The following is a 20,840-nucleotide window of genomic DNA, read 5'->3' as shown; positions in this document are numbered from 1 at the left end:
CCAATGAGATAATAATCGAAAAGCACTAAGCATAGTGCCTGGTACATAATAAGTACTATATAAATGTTAGCTGTTATTATTAAAGTATATAGTGCAGAATTACGAGTTACTCTAAGCGCATAGGGTTTACTTCATTATATATTTTCTTCCAAGTTTCTGTAAGTATGTACCCACTCCCCTATACCCACAAGATGATATCATTTCTTCTGCTGTATGTCTGAGATGTTATTGTTTCCTTTGTCTCATCTTTAAGCAAATACTTGTGTTCAGGAGCTAACCTATCAGTTGGGGTTTAAGAGCTAAAGTGGTGAATAGGAGGAATGGTTGCTTCCTTGAACCTGGGAGAGTTTGAGTATAGTCATATAATAGTATTCATTTTTGGGAGCCTACACCTGTTACTATGTAGGCAGGCTGAAAAAGAAAAACCACTCCACAGAAGGATTAGGTATCTATACCTTTGTGAGAGTAATGCTATATTACAGTGAGAATAAAGTACATAGTCCTCCCCTCTATAAACACACACACACACACAAATGATAATTTTGTCAAAAAGACTTTTTCTGCTTCCAGATCATATGAACAACATGGAAGACTAACCATTTTTTTCTTATTTCTACAACCTCTTAAGCCTCTCCAAAGCAGAAAATTATGAACCAAAAATTCAATTCTAGTTATCTTCATGTTCTAGGATACCCAGAATAAAAAAAAAAAAGTTAATTTTTTTCCTACTATATGTCATAAAAATGCCATCACATTTTGAAGTCTAGTACTTGTAGAATGGGCCACAGTCACAAAAAAGGGGGTAGAAAGGATCCCTAGTCCATTTCTTTTCAAAAGCAGTATCTACTAGTAGGATTGCAGAGGAAATGGTTTTGGATACATGCAAAAACTCTCCTTATTATAAGTCATGAATCAGCACATACTATAAGAAAGTTTTTCATTCTTAGCTCAATTGTCAAAAATTTTATACAAAGATTATATTCCTTCATTTGAACACTTTCTTTTTTTTTTTCATTTACAAATTAGAAAAGAAAAATCACATAGGATCATTTTCAATAGGAAAAATCATACAGGTAGGATTATTTTCAATAGGAAAAAAAACAGAGAGAGATTTGGGGAGCCATGATTTTCAACATGCTATAAGTAAAAAAGAGAGTCATGATTTATATTGTACAACTTACCTGCATCTAAATATTAGAGTGTCTGGATATGGAAAGGATCTCAAATAACATCTGCTTCAAGCCAACATGCCATCTACAACACATTCAGTAGATGTTCACACAGCTTTTTCTTGAAGATGTCAATGATGGGAATTCTACCTATTATTTTCTTAAGGAACTGATTTCAATTTTATGTAGCTCCAATTCTTTACATTAACCCAATGCTCCTTGTTTGTTTGTTTTTTTCCCTTTGAGAAGAACATAAAACAAGTTCAGTTCTTCTCCATGTGACAAGCTTTCAGTAATTTTAAGATAGCTGACCCTTCATTGACTTTACTTTTCCAGGCTGACCCACCTCTGTTTCTTCAAAGTATTCTCATATGTTAAAAAACATGTCAATTTCATTCATTTCAGTTCAATATGCATTGATTATGTCATGCACTACGCTAGGCTTTAGGTTCTTAGTGTTCACTATCAGGTGAGTCACCCAATGAGCATTTATTTAGCACTTAATATGCGCTAGATACCATATTAACATCAAAACATTTCTTTTATTAGTGGTATTTGCAGTTGTCAATTATGTAATTTCTCATAAGATTTATGTGGTTCAGAAACAAAGAAAATTGCCTCTATTGATAAGCAATTCATTATATTAGCTACAGACAAAATATCAATGAGAGGCAAAAAAAACATAATGTTTATTTTTTAAAAATCAAAATCTTATGAGATTTTGAATACTGAAGTTAGAAGACTGAATAAAAAATTTAATTTCAAGGAGGTAAAGAACATCTTGATAAAGGATACAGTAAGTAATGGAGTAGTAATGATACTAAATATGTATGCATCAAATGGTAGAGCAGACAAATTCTTAAAGATTTTAAGACAGTTAAAGGAAGAAAGGGACAACAAAATTATTCTTGTGGGGAACCTCAACCTCCCCTCTCAAAATTAGACCAATCTAACCACAAAATAAACAAGAAAGAAACTAGGGAGATTAATAGAATTCTAGAAAACCTAGATATGATAGACCTCTGAAGAAAATTGAATAGGAACAGAAAAGAATACACCTTTTTCTCAACAGTAAATGGAACCTATAAAAAAAAGTGACCATGTATTAAGGCATAAAAAACTCACAATGTAATGCAAAAAAGTTGGAAATAGTAGATGCTTGCTTTTCAGACCACAATACAATAAAAAATGTATTCAATAAAGGGCTAGGGAAAGATAGATTAAACAAATTTAATCTCCTCTTAAGTATGCTCTTTCTTTACAATTTCTAACTGGTGACAACAGATTCTGATTATGGTATGATAAACTTAAAAACCCTTCTCAATGGCCTAAGTGCATCAAAAAGTTAGTATTTTAGCTATCACACAAATCCCATGGGTAATCTTACAGCTTAAAAGCTTTTATGAAGTCCCAGATTCTTCATAAACAGTATCCAAGTGCTATACTGTTGACACAAAAGAAATCTCTCTGCACTGACAAGAAAACTGGTCATATGAAATATAAAGACAAAACTTTAATAATGCAAGGGTCAATCAAAAAATAAAATTAAACACATGTGACCTCATCTTGAGAATTAAAAGCTAGTTTGTGTTATGTGTGCATTTAAAATATTTGTCATATAAACATTCATGAAGAATTATTATAGACTAGATCACTTTATTAATTATAATTTTAATAATAGCTTTGAAATTATGTAAAATTTTCTCCTAATTTGCAGTCATTTCATTAGTAAAAATTGAGCTTAAAATAAATCATTAGAAAGTAATATGTATGACAGTCAAATATAAATAAATATTAATACAAGTATTATTTTGATTTTAGAGGAAAATGACTAAAATCCCATGTGAATGGTGAAGGATCATACCAAGTACATTTTAATGTTTATTTTACAAGACTACTACAACAGTTTTACCTTCTACTTCCTCTTACTAATTGCCTAGTTTACTGTGGAAAACATTAGTTTATTGTGCCTAACAATAATACAACATCTTGAAGTCTTTTGTATCCATGCATTTCAGATAAATTGTCTTCAGTTCTACAAGTGATTTTCATCTGTGTTTTTGAAATGGTACATAGAGCTTACTGTAGATGAATTTAGTGAAGTCTGATAACAAACATGTTTGTTAGATAGACTGTTAGACCGATCCAGCACCCAAAGTTCTTCTTGAATAGTTACATGTTCTTCTATAATCTGTGGAAATAGAAGAATGGAATGTAAATATTTATTCCCTTGGTATAGGATCAAAGAACAGCACAAAAATAACTGCACTTACTTTTTACTTGTACAATTAATTCTCCATTATCCATCAGCACATTATCCCCAGGGAACTTGTTTATCTTTAGAACCCTTGAATTCCTTAAATCTTTCACTAATGCAATCTGGGTTGAACATCCCAGCAGAAAATGAAAGGGAAGGTTTGAATGAACTATGTTAGCTGGTACATTCTGTCACATTTTAAGTGGGCTGAGCCTCTGAAAGAAATTTTTTTTTCCCTAAAAGCACAAATCTTTGATCATTCTTTTGTGTCCTTTTCACCTACTAGTAATATTGTTTGCCACATAGAAAGTGAGCTTTGACATATAAAAGACACCTGCATGCAGGATCATGCTTCTTGATGCATGATGGTGATAGTCCTGCTGTCCTTCCAGGAAATGGAATTAATAATGGAAATAGAACAGTTTTTGATCTTCCTAAGTTGGACCTACATTTAGGTACTACTATTTTTTCAGAAGTCAAATGAATTTCCAGGATATTAGATAGAGTCTGTTAAACTCTTGGTGCTCCAGGGAAATTTTTATGATTATAAACTGTAGGCAAGTTGACTATTTGTATTAGTAAAGAGAGATTTCATTCCAGAAGTTCTCCACACTATGAAAATCATAGAGCTGTATTTCTTTCACCTCCATACACACACACACATGCATTCATATACACATATATGCAATGTATGCTTAAATACGTATGTATACAGATATATATATACATATATATATATATATATATACACACATATATATGAATACATGATCTTTATTTGTAAAGATGGATGGAGTCTATATAACTGCTTCATACAAATAGAGAATATATTATGTAATGAAATAGGCATATGAATACCACCTGAAGATATATATGTATGTGTATAATTAACTATACAACTATCTTCTATCAGTGATGATCAATAGATGATCTAAGTTTGATAAACAGAGGTCATATAGTATTGCTTGATTGACATTACAAATTAATATATTTCTTTTTTCCATGATACTTATGTTTACTTATAATGAAAGACTTACCTTCATCACATGGTTCTTAAGACTGGACACAGTAATCACTACAATAAATTAGAGCTAGGAATGCCATCTTCATTCTCAAGTGTCTTAGATACTTAAACAGAAACAAAAGAAAAGAAAAACTATCAGCATATACAAATGAGTTATATACTAAGTTTTATATATTAATTCATAAGGGTTCCATATAAGCACAAATCTTTCATCATGATTTCAATAATGTTTCTAGTTAACTCACCTTTATCTCTTGTGAAGATCCTGAAATGCCTTCAAGTATTATTTCCTGAGAAACTGAGGCAAATGAAATATGCATTCTGTGCTTCACTTCTGAGCTGAGAATTCTTTTATTGTACTTTCACATCCGTTGTATGTGAGGAGAGTCAGCTTCTAGTGCCATCAAATTTCAGGAAATAGTTTAAGATGGAATAATAACACCTAGTAGAAATATTGAGAAGGGGTGGTAGCAAGGAAAAGTACTCTGAGAATTTAGAGTCAGGGTATATTGGTTTCAATCCCGAACTTGCGACTTACTATAAAAATGATGTTAGGCTAGCAACTTAATCTGTCTAAGCTTCAATTTGTCCATGTATATAATGAGGGTTGGATTAGCAGTGAGTCCTATATGGAAGTTCATGCTAAACTTTTTTTCTAATGGTATCTTCAGCAGTAAGTAATTAAGGAATATATTTAGAATTAGAAGATTAGATAGAAGAATTGAGTCTGAATGCTATCTCAGCCACCATAAATCAGTATGTTGTTGTTGTTGTTATTATTATTATTATTAATCATTATCATTGTTCTCTTCCAGTTCTAACTCTATTATGTTATAATTTTATGAATAAAATATAAGCTGTTTGCTTATGAGAAGAGTTGAATTTGAGTTTTAATTTACAAAATATAATAGAAAGTCAGACCCAACATGAATATCTTTAAGCAAATTGGTAAATGCTCATAACATCTATTTCATTGCAATATGGTTTTTTTTAGGAATAATACACATTTTACGTAATAGTATTCTATGTTAAAGCATCCCAAATAATGTTCTAAGTTTTCAGAAACAATAAAAATTTAAGTGACTGAATAAATCAAATCAACTAAATATCCCATTATTTAAGTGGCCATCATTTGAGACATGTCAAATCTAACATACCCTTTGATGGATCTGTGATTTCCACTATCAGGATTTGAATAAGGTTTCTCTTCTTTCCATCTTGTTCAACTTTTGCTTCAAATAATCCAAAGAATATTGATCCAACTATCTAAAGGGCAAGGGCATCCTCTGATTTTTTTTTTTTTTAACACAGGTGTTATTATAGCATTTGGACTGCACCAATGGCTTCACATTCCTATATAACTAGTCCACATATGTGTGTATATGTCTCTCTGTGAGGGTATATAATATATATGGATATGGATATAGCATATATATGTATACATAAACATATATGAGCATATATATATTCAATAATGCATTTTATGCTTCTTCTTGTAAACAAGCCATTGTTGATAAAATGTTAGAGCATACTTACACCTTTTGAATTACTTTAAATGTTGATCCTTCCAGAAACATGATGTTCCATGATCTGAATTTAAATAATATTACTAAGAGAATGTTGGTGTTAAAGAGATAAGCTTTTTGGCGAATGTGGAAATATGGCTTCACATGTATAATTGGTACCTTATTGCTTGCCTTCTCAGTGAGTAGAAGAAAAGATCAAAGGAGGGAGAGAATTTGGAACAGATCATTTTTTACAATGCATGTTAAAAATAAACTTTTGTTTAAAAAATGTGGGTGATGGGTTTTTGTAGTAACAGTTAATATTACCCAAAGGGAAAGTAGCCTATTTTAATGTAATATACTTTGAATTTTTGGAAGCCCTAGTAAACTGTGTGGTCTCATAAAAAGTACATGGTAATCAATTAGCAGACTGAAAAACTCAAACTTTCTATACCATTTCAATTAAGAGCAAATTATGAACAGATGTTCAAGGCAAATGGCAAAGGGATTTAAATAACAACACAGAGGAGACTGTTACAGAGTGTGGCAAGATAGTTGAATTAATATGCCTGGTATGCCACTTGTTTCACTGACAGGTATATTCCAATACAAAGAATCCCACAAGGCTTCTGCTGTTGAGATTAACATTTTCTTAGTATGCTATGGAATCCTCAGGCATGTGAACAGTCTGTTTTCAAGAATGCATATGAGACTTGGATGTATCTGTCTTTTCTTCAAGACTAACAGCAAAGGTCAACTGCTTCAATTTGTCCAATATATCAATTACTGAATTTAATCAATGTGTTACTATGGTCCTAAATAGTACTCCTGAGAAATAATTCCGTATTTATGTCATTCAGTTAGAGATTTTGATGAGCATGAATTTGAATAATTTATTTTATAAAGTAATTCATTTACAAAAATAATCCTGAAGGAGAACAGTGCTATGTGAAATAAAAATGACACACCTATTTTAGGTAATTAAATTAAAAATAAATTTCACGGTCTTTCACTAGTTCTATTCTTCACCTGGATACATTATAGAAATCACTGCCTCCAAAATTTTAGTGACATATAGGGCCACAGAAAATACGTGAGATTTTGAAATCTGAATAACTTAGTCCAACTCCTAGGCCTGCCATTTGCTAGATCTTGGTCAAGTCTATGAACCACTATAGGCTTCAGTTTATGCACTTGTAAAACGAGGAAGCTTGATTCTGTGGCATATAAACTCCCTTATAGCTCAAAAATATATGATATATATATATGGGGAAACTAATTTATTTTATTTATAAAATTTGATTAAAAAGTTATCTTCATTCAAGCTTTGGCTCAGATACCATACTTTTTTCTTTAATACTTCCCTAGTCACTTAATATCATGTTTATATGCACTCACACACATCACACAAATATACACATGCATAAATACTTCTTTAAATTTTCTTAGAACCCTTTATACATATTCTAATTTTTCCCACTGTGCTTTGTATTTGTGTTAAAGACTATTAAGGAGTCTCCCGAACTTCAGTTAACATATACCTATTGGTTAATAAACCCACTAAGAGTAGAAAATACATCTTTTTCAACTTGATATTTTGAGCTCTTAGCAGGGCATCTTACATAAAAAGTGCTTAATAAATATTTGTTAAGTTAAATTGAATCTACAGATGTTAAATATCAGGAAATATATGTTCTACCACATGGAAAATAAAATTTACACAAGATAAAAACTACATATTGTCACCAAGATATTAAGTAGAAAATCCGTATGGTGGTTGTTTTTTGTTTTTTGTTTTTTTCTTTTTGTTCATTTGTTTTGTTTTGTTTTTACTTTTTCAGGCAATTGGGGTTAAGTGACTCACCCAGAATCAGACAACTAGTAAGTGTTAAGTGTCTGAGGCTGGATTTGAACTCAGGTTCAAGAAAGTTCTAGGAAGATTTCCCTCCAAACAACTTAGAAATAATGCTTCAAATTAAATTCTGGAACAGCAGAGCCAACAAAAAATCATAGTAAGACACTCTTTTAGCCCAAGACATCTTAGGAAGTCTGAAGGAGAAGCCTGTGATACAAGGTGAGAACTGGCTGAGAACTCACATGGAGGAAATGCCAGTGTGGGACTTGATGGATGCCATAGAATCAGCAGAAGTTTTAGGAGATCTCCAGCTATAGATAGTAAGGGGATCAGGTAAAGAGTCAGAAAAAAAAAAAAAAAAAAAAACTCAGGGACTAATAAGTCGATGCTCAGCACCAGACCGGATTCTTTATACCCATTTCCTGGTCAGAGTTCAAAGGCAGAAAGGAGAATTTTTGGTCAGTGCAAAGGGAGCACGGGCCCTTCCTAGATAAGGACCAGAATGAAGATCAGAAAAGCAGCAACCATATATTTCTTTACATCATGCAACATTGATATATCAAAAACTTCCCAAACCCCAGAAAGTAGAGAAAAAAATTGCTCTGAAAAAGAGCAATATTAAAAAAAAAAAATCTTGAAACTTGTGATATTGTCCCTCAACTCCCAAAACAGAACCCAACTTTAACATAAAGTTCAAAGTCAAGAAATAGGCTAGAAAATGAGCAAAAAACAATAAAAAGAACCTAATTATAGAATTTATAAAAGTTATAGGGAAGATCAAGACCCACAATCTCAGAAAACAATAATGTCAAAGCAGCTTCTAGCAAAACCGCAAATAAAATATGTGAATTGGACAGAAGCCCAGTAAGAATTCCTGGAGGAGCTAAAAATGTTTTCAAAATTAAATGAGTGTGGATAGAACACCAGCCTTGAAGTTGGGAGGACCTGAGTTCAAATCTGGTCTCAGATGCTTAAAACTTCCTAGCTGTGTGACCCTGGGTAAATCACTTAACCCCAATTGCCTCAGGGGAAGAAAATCAAATGAGAGTGGTAAAAGAAAAAAAAAACAGATAAAGAAGTAAGAGCAAAGGAAGAAAATTATGAAAAGACAATAGTTAGGTAAAATAGAAAAAAATAAACAAAAAACACCCTGAAAAGAAATAATTATCTAAATGGAAAAATAAGTACAAACGTTCACTACAAATTGTTTTAAACTTAGAATTGGGCAAATGGAGGCAAATTACTTCATGAGATATCAAGAAAAATGAAACAAAGTTAAAAGAGAACATAGAACAAAATGGGAACTATTTCATCTGAAAAATGAGACCTTGGAAAATAGACTATGAGGAGAATTAATTTAAAATTTATGAAAGCTAAGATCAAAGAAAGAGCCTAGACAATGTATTTAAAAAATATATTAAGGAAAACTTCCCTAATATTATCAAACTAGAAGTTAAAATAGACATTTAAAGAATCAATAAGTCATCATATGAAAATAAATAACTTCCAGGAATATAACCAAATCCCCAGATCAGAGAGAAAATACTTAAGCAGCCAGAAGGAAAGTGTTCAAATATTGTGGATCCACAAAAATTTAACAGCTATAATAATATTAAAGAAACAGAGTACTTGGAAGGTACCTACAAATTAGAACCAAGAACATTACCTACAAATATAATCCTTCACAGGAAAAAATGGATATTTAATGAAAAAGGAGACTTTCAAGCATTCAGGATTAATAACAAACCATAGAACAATAGAACAATAGAAAATATGATTTTCAAATGCAAGACAACAGAAGCATATAAAGGTAAATATGAAAGAGAAATTATAAGGCTGAAATAAGAATTTTTTAAAATTACAATCACCTTTTGCATCATAGTATTATAGAAATGATCCTGGTTTCCTAAAATTTAAACAAGTAAAATAGAAATGTTGATAATTCTGACCATGTTTGAAAAGCTTTCAATATGAACCCAAGGGGACATGATACATGTCATCTATCACAAACTGGCTCAGACTTATATAGTTTTGGATCAGCCAAGCAAGTTGACCAGACTGGCTATACAGCAAGATTCTGTAATTGAGTCTCTATTTCAAAATAATTGATAATTCTTTTTATTTTATATTATATTTTTATGAATATTATTCTCAAAAGGGTACAGAGGATTCACCAGATTGTCAAAGGGGTCTATGACATAAAAATGTCCCCTCCTGTAGGGAGATGAATTTACCAAGCACAGAAACTCCCAAGAATGTTTGTTGATTAGAGTTGAAATGAAATGTCAATGAAAAAATAACCATACCGACAAAATGATAGTTATTTATGAATCATCATCCTCACAATATAAGCTATTAATGTTTTAATTAGTTCAAACCTAACTTAAGTAGTTTAAGCAGATGATTAGAAGAAGAAATTAAATTCAAATCAATCCATACTACCATTTTTTAGCAAATTTCTTTGAAATATGACAAAGAAGGACATTAGTCATAATACATTTTAGGAATTACATGTGCTTTTCAGGTATCCTTAATATACCTGTGTTTCATTATGATAAAAATTAAGAGTCACTTATAGTCAAAATATTATGTTAATTTACATATTAAATGAGGGTATGTTATAATCTATTGAGAACAGAAGATAAAACACTTCTTAATTCTAGCCTTCAACACAAAAAAAAAAAAGAAAAGAAAATATCATTACCTGTACTGATTAAGTAGAAAAATTGGTACAAATTAAAAAACAAAACAAAACAAAAAAATAACACCTTGTATTCTTTTCCTTATACCTACTAAATGGCAAAGTCAAATAAAAATGAAGCCTATGGTAAAAGCAATAGTAAAAACAAATGGCAAATAATGGTTTAAAAAATAAATTTGTAACCAATAATGGTTTTCCAAAAAGTAAGACTCTCTTTCTACCCCTCTTTATTCTCTTCCTTCTCCTCCCATAAACATTTTAAATACAAAATAGCCATCAAAATCAAGGTTAAACCATGCCAACATTAAAGTATGTTAGTACAAAAGCAAGACTTCTCTAGATCCATTTAAGGACACGTTATTTTGTCATACATAGAACATAGACAAAAATGGGAGAAGGAATATTTCCAAGCTAACGTTTCAAAATCTAACATGGAACAATTTAAACATTAGTTGGACTAAGGTTCAGGTCATTAACTAACAATCCATCCAGAAGTGCGGAAAGGCAGACAAAGGGAAGGGAAGGTAATAAATATTTATCTATTGCCCTGAATATGCATACTATTTACATAGTGCTTAATATTTCTTCTCAACTTTTTTTTTTTTAATCTTATCTTATTTGATCCTTACAAGAATCCTATGAGACAGGTGCTATCATCCTCATTTTACAAATGAGAAAACAGGTAAACAAGTGTTAAGTGACTTGCTCAGTCACAAAGCTTTAAGTACCTCAGGTGGCATTTGAACCTGATTCCAGGTCCAATGCTGTATGCATTAATACTACTCCCTAGCTGCTTCTATATAAAGCAACAATGGTTTCATCCCTTCTAGAGCAGGACTCCTTAAACTTCTTTTCCACCCACGACCCATTTTCACCAGAGAAATTTTAAATGACCTCTCTTGAATTTGATCCAAGGTGTTTCTGGTAGTCTTTGTGTAAAGGCAGGACAAAGTATGTATGCTGTATGCTCAGAACCAAAACTGCAATGAAGCCTCACGATGCAACATGAGCAAGGACTGTTAGAAACACCTCAGATTCATTATGCATTTGACTTTGAATTATTTTTTTGGTCACAGCATTCACAGACCTTATGCTTTTGCTAAATTTTTCTCAACCCCCACATTCAGTTACAAACCTCCAATGGGATCATGACCCACAGTTTTGGAACAGTTCTAGATTGTAACCTAATGATAGAAAATTTTGTTTCATTAAGTTAGCATGAGTTTTTATAACTTAGCACAAAGGACAGAACACAGGAGTTGGAATCAATGGGTCTTAGTATGAATAACATCTCTGTATGACCTTGGGGAAGTAATTTTACCTCTAGAAAATTTAGTTTCTCCATCTGCAAAATGAGATGGCCAAATGAGGTGGTCTTTAAGGTCTTCTACATCTCACCCTCAAATAATTTTCCATAAGAATAATAAAAAGTATTCTTTATGTTATACTTTAGAGTTTATAGTGCCCTTCTTTATAACCAACCCATAAAATAGAGAGCAAAATATTAAAAATATTAAAATCATTTTACAGGCAATATAACAGGTTCTGAGTGAATAAATGACTTGTGCCCAACCACAAAAGCTCAGATGTGTCTGAACTGTGACTTGAACCCAAGTTCAGATTTCTTTTAACTATGTTATGATACTTCTTTTTTATCAGAGTGAAGTAATGTCTATTTTGTGGGAATTTTTCGTGTCTATTACAACTAGGTAAGAAGCATAATTGAAGGGATATAGATTTCCTAAATTCATAAGGATGTTAAAATGACCAATATGCAATTTATTACATTAAAAACAATAATATTTGGATTATTTGACTGTAGGAAAATGTTGCTTAGCTTATTACTCACAGCACTGATTAGAGTTAGCTAGAAAAATAAAAGATAATTTACTTTTTTAAGGATAAATTAAAGGAGTTAACAGTATATAAATATATATTTAAATTATGATTTTTTGAATTTTATTTTCCCTTCACATTTTTGCAAATGATATAGGACATTAGAATTAATTATATATGGTATTATTCAACTATTGCTTTTTAATTTAATCAATATTTATTTCATGCATATAATTGACAATATGATCAACTTCTGATGAAATTTTAAACAGTAAATAGGACTGATAACTATAACCAAATAGGAAAAAGAAACAGTGTATATAAGTAAACAATTTAAAAATTATGTATATAGTTTTAATAAACAGAAATGGATAGAAGAAAGAATTCCATATGGGGATATTATAAAGCTTATTCCATATGGGGATATTATAAAGCTTGACAGGTATCTGGGAAATAGTGACTAGTCCAGTTCAGTTGATCCATTGAGCTATACAAGGTGTAATATGATTTTTTTAAAATAAAAAGACATATAGGAATGCAGCAGAAGAGGGCCTTAAATGATATTTTGAATTTTAAGATAGTAGGCAGTGGTTAGGATAATGGGGGAGTAGAAGAAGAAAAATATTGCTGAAAGTTTTTGAATAGAGAAATGTGTATAAAGGTAAGTTGTCTGTTTTTCTAATTGTTTTCTAATGTGAAAAATACAAATAGATAGATAGATAGATAGATAGATAGATAGATAGATAGATAGATAGATAGATAGATAGATTTAGACTATCTATCCCATAGATTAAAATAATTATTTTGCAAAACTCAAAGTACTATAGGAATGGGGGCTATTAATACGATTAAAACAATGAGAACCAGTATGTTTTCTCCTGCTTTTCAAACTACTGAGATATAAGAGAAGATTTAAGAATTAAAATGAGAAACCTGATCATTGCAGATTTGAATATTAATTTGGAAAACTCTTCATCAGTTGTAATTTTAGAAGACTTTAAAAAGTATTTGAAAGTCTCATCTTCTCCCTCCCCACCCAGAAAATACAAATACAATACAAAAGTAGAGCTGAGCTGGATAAAAGCAGGTTTGACAAGTAGGAAGTAATATTCCACAGTCACATGTCTGAAATAAAATTTGACTTTCACTGGTGACATTCACTGAAGCAATGATATATTTTATAGTTCCAAAACTGGTTCATTGTGATTATATCTGAACACAGTAGGCAGCATTCTAGAAAAGAGTCACTGGGCTTATAAGATATTTTACATAAGGTTGTTCTTATGAATCTAGCTACATTTGGTCCTTTCTAAGTAAAATTTACAAAAAGATAACTATTGGAGGAAAAAGCAATAATATTAGATGGATGCCCTAGATTTTTAACATTGAGTTCTTCCATAGCTATATTAAGTTTGTCTGAAATCCAAAAGTCAATGCCTGAACATTCACCATCCTTCAAATTTGTACTTTTTATCTATGTGCTTCAACAAGGCAAATAATTTTATAATCAAAATATCCCCACAGTTCATAACTAAACCAATATATTTTATCCTTGAAAAAGATGAACAGTATGGTGCCAAGGGGGTCTTGACTGAAGTGAAAGATGTCTTTTTTCAGAGAACGAGCTCAGATTCAAATGATAATGTGGTAGAAAGGGCATTGAAGCAAGAGTTCAATTATCTTCAAGCATCTGGTTCAAGGTTCAGCTCTAGCATTTACTTGTCATGTGACTTTGAGGCAAATCACTTAACATCTCTGAGATTCAGGATTCTCATCTATAAAATGGGAAGTATAGTACCTGCCTGCCAAATGTTCAAGACTATTGTGAGCTAAATGGAATAGAAGATCAAAACTAAAAATGATGAAAAAGTTTTCTTCTCTCACCTCAATACAATTATAACATGTCTTTAAAAAGCAAGAATTTGATAAATATGCATGATATACATCAAAATTAACACTAATATTACAGGCTTGAATTTAACTAAACCATAAAATTTTATGGAGGATTTTTAATCTTTGTTGTTCCAGTTTATTGCCATTGCAAAAAAAAGTTAAACAAAATAAAATTTTAAAATGCCATGTGCTCTGTTTTTTTTTGTTTGTTTGTTTGTTTGTTTGTTTTTTGTTTTTTGTTTTTTTTTTTGTTTTGTTTTTTTTTTTTACTAATACAACAAACCTCTGGTTTCTGTACTTCATGTCAAGTCCAAAATAATCTCACTCTCAAATTTAGAGAATACTATTGTAAGGTTTTTAATTTAATGTAATATTCAGTCATCTGTTTGTTATACTATTTCACTTGATAATCGGCACCAAGCCAGTTCTAAAATAAGGAAAACTAGCTTCAAATTCTGCCCCTGATAAACAACTGCTGTATGAACTTGGGCTAAATCACTTAACTTCTCCATGCCCCATTGCTGCCCCATTGCCTCTCCTTTCTTCTCCCCACCTGGCTTGTTGGAGAAGTTAAGTTAAAGAATAGTAACTGATCTGCATTGGTAATATTATTCCCTAAAGGAAAACAAATTAGGCACATTCTGCCTCCCCCCATTAATCGGTTGCTTGATCTTTGTGTGTATGTATGTGTGATAAATCCCTTTAAAGATGTGGCAAAGTCCATAGACTTAGAATAATTTCTTTTATCTGCATTCATAATGAAAGAAAATGGATTTCATTTAGAGAGTAGTAAGAATAAAGATGTATTTTTCCCATCCAGAACACACAGAAAAATAGTATGCCCTGTTATATCAAGGAATCTTTTTTTTCCCCTTATCTGTAGCAACTAAAAATATTTTCTGTATTTGGAACTTTAAAAAAGGCAAGAGATCCCTTAAATTCAGGTTATATTCAATAAAAATTAAATCAGAAACTCCAGCTCAAGAAATATCAGTCTTCATACACAAATTATAGAATAGATTCACAAAGATTTATCATGCTTACAGTTATGCCTGTATACAACTATTAACTTTTTTAAATGAATAATTGTGTAAGTGAAATTTTATTCTGCAAATGATATCTGTAACACTTTTTGTTATTTTGAATGCAACTCTACTTAAGAATTACTTAAGAATTAAGACTCCCACCAAAAGATTTCAAAGCATAATGTCATAACCTTAAATATTGATTATCATAAACATAATTAAAACAATATAAGAAAGTTTTTTAAGTAATTTGTTAAATTTTCAAGGTGTGAGGTTCCATATTTACCAAAACAGAGCTATTTCATTTGATATTTCTTCAATTTAATTGTAAAGTCATGCCTAAGAGAAGCTATATTTCCTTCACATATCTCATCACCTCTGATATACTATAAGGTGATTTGATAGTTGTATTCTGAAATGAGACATGATGTTGGAATGTGGCACAATTCCTAAACAATTATATAACTATTTGGATAACAAATATAAACATATCAAAACCAAATATCCTTCAAAACACATATATAGTGATTGTAAGCCCTCCCAGGGTTATCAGAGATTTGTTGAGGAGAAAAATTCTCACTAGGACAATATACTTAAAGCTTATTGTTTGCAAATGAGTTGTTATCAAGTGAAAAAAATTAACATATATCTAAGGCATTCTAAAATCGTAATTTCATACTCTTTAAATATTTGCTTAAATGATTCAAATAAGTCTTTTCAAATGATATTTGCTTTGGAGAAATAAAACAATGTGAACAAACACATACACAGTATATAATAAAATTTCTTCCTTAATGATGCAACTTAATGATAATGCTAAAATGCTCAAAGTAAAAAGTTTCCCAAAATGCCCAAAAAAAGATGAAACTTTCTTGTGTCCTGTAAAAATAAGGTATCAAATAATGAACATGAAGAGTATGTAAATTATCAGTGCTCCATCTTCTGTTCTAAAGAGAATAGAAGAAATCCTATGAAATTTCAACTTTTTCACTCATTCCTGTTTTCATTAAGACTCAACCTAGGTGACATTTGGAATCTCCTCTTCATTAATGCTCTCTACCTCTCCTTAAATTACCTTGTATTTTCCCACCTGTGTACATAGTTTCTACTCTTTTAGAGTAAGTTCTTCTTAAAGGTAAAGAATATTTTTGTTTGTTTTTGACTTTTCATCCCAAATATTTCTATTATATTTTAGAAATACAAATAACATATCACTGAAAGAAATATGAACTTAATGACTAACAAAAAAATACTCTTGACTTCAGGAGTTTGACAATAACATATGAAGTGTATTTGTGTGGGTATATGCATATAAACATATTTGTCTTCATGTAGATGTGTATATTTAAAAAATTGGGAAGTGTCCCTAGCATTAAATTTTTTCCTCATAATATAAAATAAATGAAAATATTATAATATTTTATACATTTACTACATATAAGTATATACATATAGACACATATGTATAAATAATATATACATTTACCATACATGCATAGAATGTGTGTATAGATACATGTATGCATATGTGCATATTCTAGAATTATTGCTAATTTTTGTCTTCAAAAGATAATCTTTATCATATAGGACACTTTAAAAGATAGATAGTATCTCTTCCAGGCCTCCAAAATAACAAGAAATGATGACACAGAAGCAATATAGGGCTGATGGCAGAAGTATGGAATATTTTAAATTAATAATTGGTAATAACTTGATCTTTAATAAAAATGAATTTTCATTACAGTTTTGCTACACAGATTACGGAGCTACCTATAGGATATCTATGTTTATGCTACTATCCTTATTTCCCTTAAATGAAAGTTATTTTTTTAAACAAAGCTCTTGCAGGAGGCCTATAGATCCATTGCTGTTCAATAGTTATGGAAATAGTGTTAAATAAAGGAAAAAAAAAAACAGTTAACAATGAAACACAAACTGGTGTCTCAGTCATTTGGCACTTTACATTTACTTATTGTCACTGATTTTGAAAACACCATCATGGAAACCACCTCATTGACTGATTTTCCACCATGCACTTCTTTTTTTTTTTTTTTTTTTTTTAATCACATTCACTGAAATGGTGAATAAGGTAACCAAGAATATTACATTGCTTAGATACATTGCTCTAGATATGCACGTGTATGTGTTTAAATGTGTGCATATGTACACATATGTATATGTATGCATAGTCATGTCACACACACACACTACAGATATCCAGACCATCTTTAGCAGACTTGTTCTAGCATATTCTAAAGAAATATGATGCATTAGTAACCCATGACAAATTTTCAATAATAGTTAAGGAGACTATAATGCTTTTTTTTACTGTCTTACAGGAAATTTTAAAAATTTATAAACTCAGGGCATTTAATTTATAGATTTTTTTAAAACAATGGAAGCTAATCTTCCCACTTAACTACCTCTTCGTGTTACCTTGTTCTAGATTTAAGAGAAACATGCTTAATTTTCTAATGGGAAGCATTAGCTTTCATATTTATAATATGTTCCCTTTAGAGATTAAAAAAATCATAACTTGTTTCTGCATATAAAAATGTAAAGAACATACGATGGGCACAGATACTGCTTCTTTTTCCCCTTCCCTTTCTTGGAAGACTTCTCTTTAGAATAGGCTTCTTCAACCCAGAAGGAGAATAAGACAAGAAAGAGAATCCCCCAAAAGAACTTCATCTTGAATAACATCCAGAATGATCTATAAAAGAGAAACAATAAAATGTTTACATCAATGAAATTACTGGCAAATACCTGAATTTCTATTCCAGCGTATCTTATTTGTACCAAAAGGCCTGCGCATTATCTTCTCAAATCTTTTGAGCTCAAACCTCTTCAGTTAAAATCTGAGTTTAATTACCACATGTTCATCTTCAACCTAATTAAGTTCTTATTGTGAATGTGTCATATTGAGAAAAATTTAATTTTGAGGGGAGGGAATTCAAAAGAACTCATAATAGAAAAGCAAAAAACAAAACAAAACTGTAATTTTATTAAGCTCAATTAAAATTCTAACAAGTATCAATAAAATGGGATAGTTTCAATATCAATCAATAAGTAAAAATTTATTAAGCACCTATTTTGTGTCAGGCACTATGTTAAGCACTGGATTCTTAAATTGTTAAACACAGAAAAGTTTGTTTCCTTTTCCCAAGGCAGATTTTAGCTGGAGAAGGCTTTACCATAGAGTACTAAAATACATCATAAGAAGATTGTTCATATAGTCACAGGTAATATTAAAGGAGACAGTGAAGCAACAATCATTCTGGGTCATATGCTTGATCACAGTTAACATTTCTCATGCTGCAGACCAGTCACATTTTACCCCATAAAGATCAAGATTGCTTCCTGCCTCTGCATCTTTTACTTTCAATCCCATAAACAGCTTCCTCACTGTCTTCTACCTAAGGATAAAAAGGCATTCCAATTTCTTTAATGCCATTGCATTTTTTCCTCTTTGCTTAGAGATTTTCATGGCCTCTCAAAAACAACATTTTAATTGTTCTTCTTTAGCATCGGGCCGTTTCCTAGCTTACTCTCCAAGGGGAAATCCAGTAGGCCCTTTTCTTTGCTCCTTTTACAGTAAGGCATGGATTATCATGACAACTGCAGGAAGGTCTCAGTTGCCAACCACAACATCAGAGAATCCCTTCCCCCATCCTAGAAGGGATACTAGTTCATTCTAAGATACCCTTACCCATGACAGTAGTTCCTTCCTTCACCTTGATTCCCTGGGGGTGTAGAGGAGGGCCTCCCTAAGAGCAGCAGGTTGGAATGGCAGCTGTCTTTCTTCCTTCAGCTACCAACCCCCCAACCATCAATAATGTCTGCTGGGGTTTCTTGGCAGAAAAATTGTTGCTGGGACCCTTTGAGCTCCAATTCCCTCAGCTCCTCTCCCTTTTCCATACCCAAATGAGCCCAGCCCCTCTCCATCAGCATCGCTGGGAATGCACTGAAGGTGATGGAGATGCTGAGTGTCCTCTCTGTAAGCTCCGATGCCCTACTGCCTCTTTCTTCCTTATACCCCTACGCCGCAGTCCCCACTTCCCCTTAAAGGAGCTTACCCCCTTTCCTTGCCTCAGTCTTTTCTGGGTTTATTTAGCCCGGTTCCTAAAACCCAGCCAGCTCGCATGCGTCCTCGGCCCAGACAAGCTCCCTACCTGCTTCCCCGCCCACCCCCCCAACCCTCGGTTTCCAATAGAACCCTTGGTACTCACCCAGAAGACGCCCCTACCCCAAGCCAGCCCACCGAGCGGGAAGCGGGAAGCAAGCGCTGGGGCCAGTGCACTGTTGGAGGCGGAGGCGGCTGCAGCCGGGGGAACCGCGCTGGGCTGCGAGCCTAGCCAAGGGGGCAGTTCTCCCCCTGATGGCCCGAGCCCAGCTGCGACTGACGCGCCTGCTCCAAGCAGCGGAGCCTGCGCCGTAGCGAGAGCGCCCAGCAGCCCAGGCGTCCTCCGGCGCGGTCAGGACCCCGCTGCGGGCATCCCGAAACTGCAGTCCGGGGAGCCAAGCTAGGATGCAGGCATGGGGCGGGGGAGGGGATGGGGAGGATCAGATCCAGGGCTTCCCTATCCTAAATAGCTTGAGAGGGGACTCGGAGAGGCTTTGGAGCTTTGGCACTAAAGCAGCACCAAGGATAGCTAAGCAATTTGCCGGGGCTTTTAAAAAAAAAAAAAAAGAAAGAAAAAAGAAAAAAGAAAAGGCTGTCAGCAGGAACAGGCACTTGTTTGAGACGGTGGAATTAGTGGGGTCTCGGTTTGCTTTCGTTCAGTACCTAAAGCAGACAGAAATAGAATGTTCTCCTTTTTAAAAAATAGGATACCTAGATCAGGGAATTTGCTCTAAATTAATCCCTCAATATCAGTCCCTAAATGCGCCAAAGATTTTGACGAGGCTTATATCAGCAAAGGTCATCCTGATTAAATTGTTCTGTATTTCATTTCGTGCTGAGAAGTTAGTTTCTAGCACATTGTATTATTATTACCCATGAGGCTTGGATATGGCCTTTGATCTCAAATCTGTCCATTCTTGTTTTATTTTTTTTTTTCCCTCCCTATTTGCTACTGTTTGGGACAGACTGCTTGTCAAGTACCCTCATACATGAAATGAACTCACTTTTTTTTTTTTTCTTACCATTATTTAAGAAGACACTGTGTACTTTATTTTCTCTTTCTTTTGTGGTTGAGAATGTATTTCAAGATCCTTCAGAGCATAAAGGTCATCTTTATGAAAGTCGGTTCGCATTGCCCTGAAGCAGTAAAAGAGTTCTGATTAACAGATTCCCAAATAACAGACTATCGGGAAAAGTGGGGGAGGGGGGGGAGATCAGCTTTTCATAATGACATTATAGCGTATATAGGATCATACTCCATTATAGTTTTACGTTCTCGCTGGGAATCACAAATGAAGCAAACATGATTTGGGACTTTGAAAGTATCTGAAGGCAACATGCAATCATGATTAGCTATTTGGGTAATAGACTTTAGGAGGAAATGTTAAAGGAAGTGGGTTTACATAACCTTTATAAGAAAAAAAAATTAGCTGAGAGAAGAATTTTATTGCT

At 32.6% G+C, this 20,840-nt stretch overlaps 1 protein-coding gene across 1 annotated transcript in view; it reads right to left on the bottom strand.

Moving 5' to 3' along the window:
• The window catches only part of GLRB (glycine receptor beta), a 102,991-nt gene extending 82,689 nt beyond the window's left edge, over positions 1-20,302 (bottom strand). Inside the window, exons 1-2 of the mRNA XM_051964384.1 lie at positions 19,495-20,302; positions 17,835-17,978 (exon numbers count right to left, since the gene is read on the bottom strand). Coding sequence (XP_051820344.1) covers positions 17,835-17,968 — 134 coding nt within the window. The 5' untranslated portion in view covers positions 17,969-17,978; positions 19,495-20,302. The remainder of the gene's footprint in view (positions 1-17,834; positions 17,979-19,494) is intronic.
• Between the last annotated feature and the right edge of the window lie 538 nt (positions 20,303-20,840).

The sequence above is a fragment of the Antechinus flavipes genome, chromosome 6, assembly GCF_016432865.1.
Source record: "Antechinus flavipes isolate AdamAnt ecotype Samford, QLD, Australia chromosome 6, AdamAnt_v2, whole genome shotgun sequence".
Lineage (NCBI taxonomy): Eukaryota > Metazoa > Chordata > Mammalia > Dasyuromorphia > Dasyuridae > Antechinus > Antechinus flavipes.
This window is presented reverse-complemented; position numbering and strand designations above follow the sequence as displayed.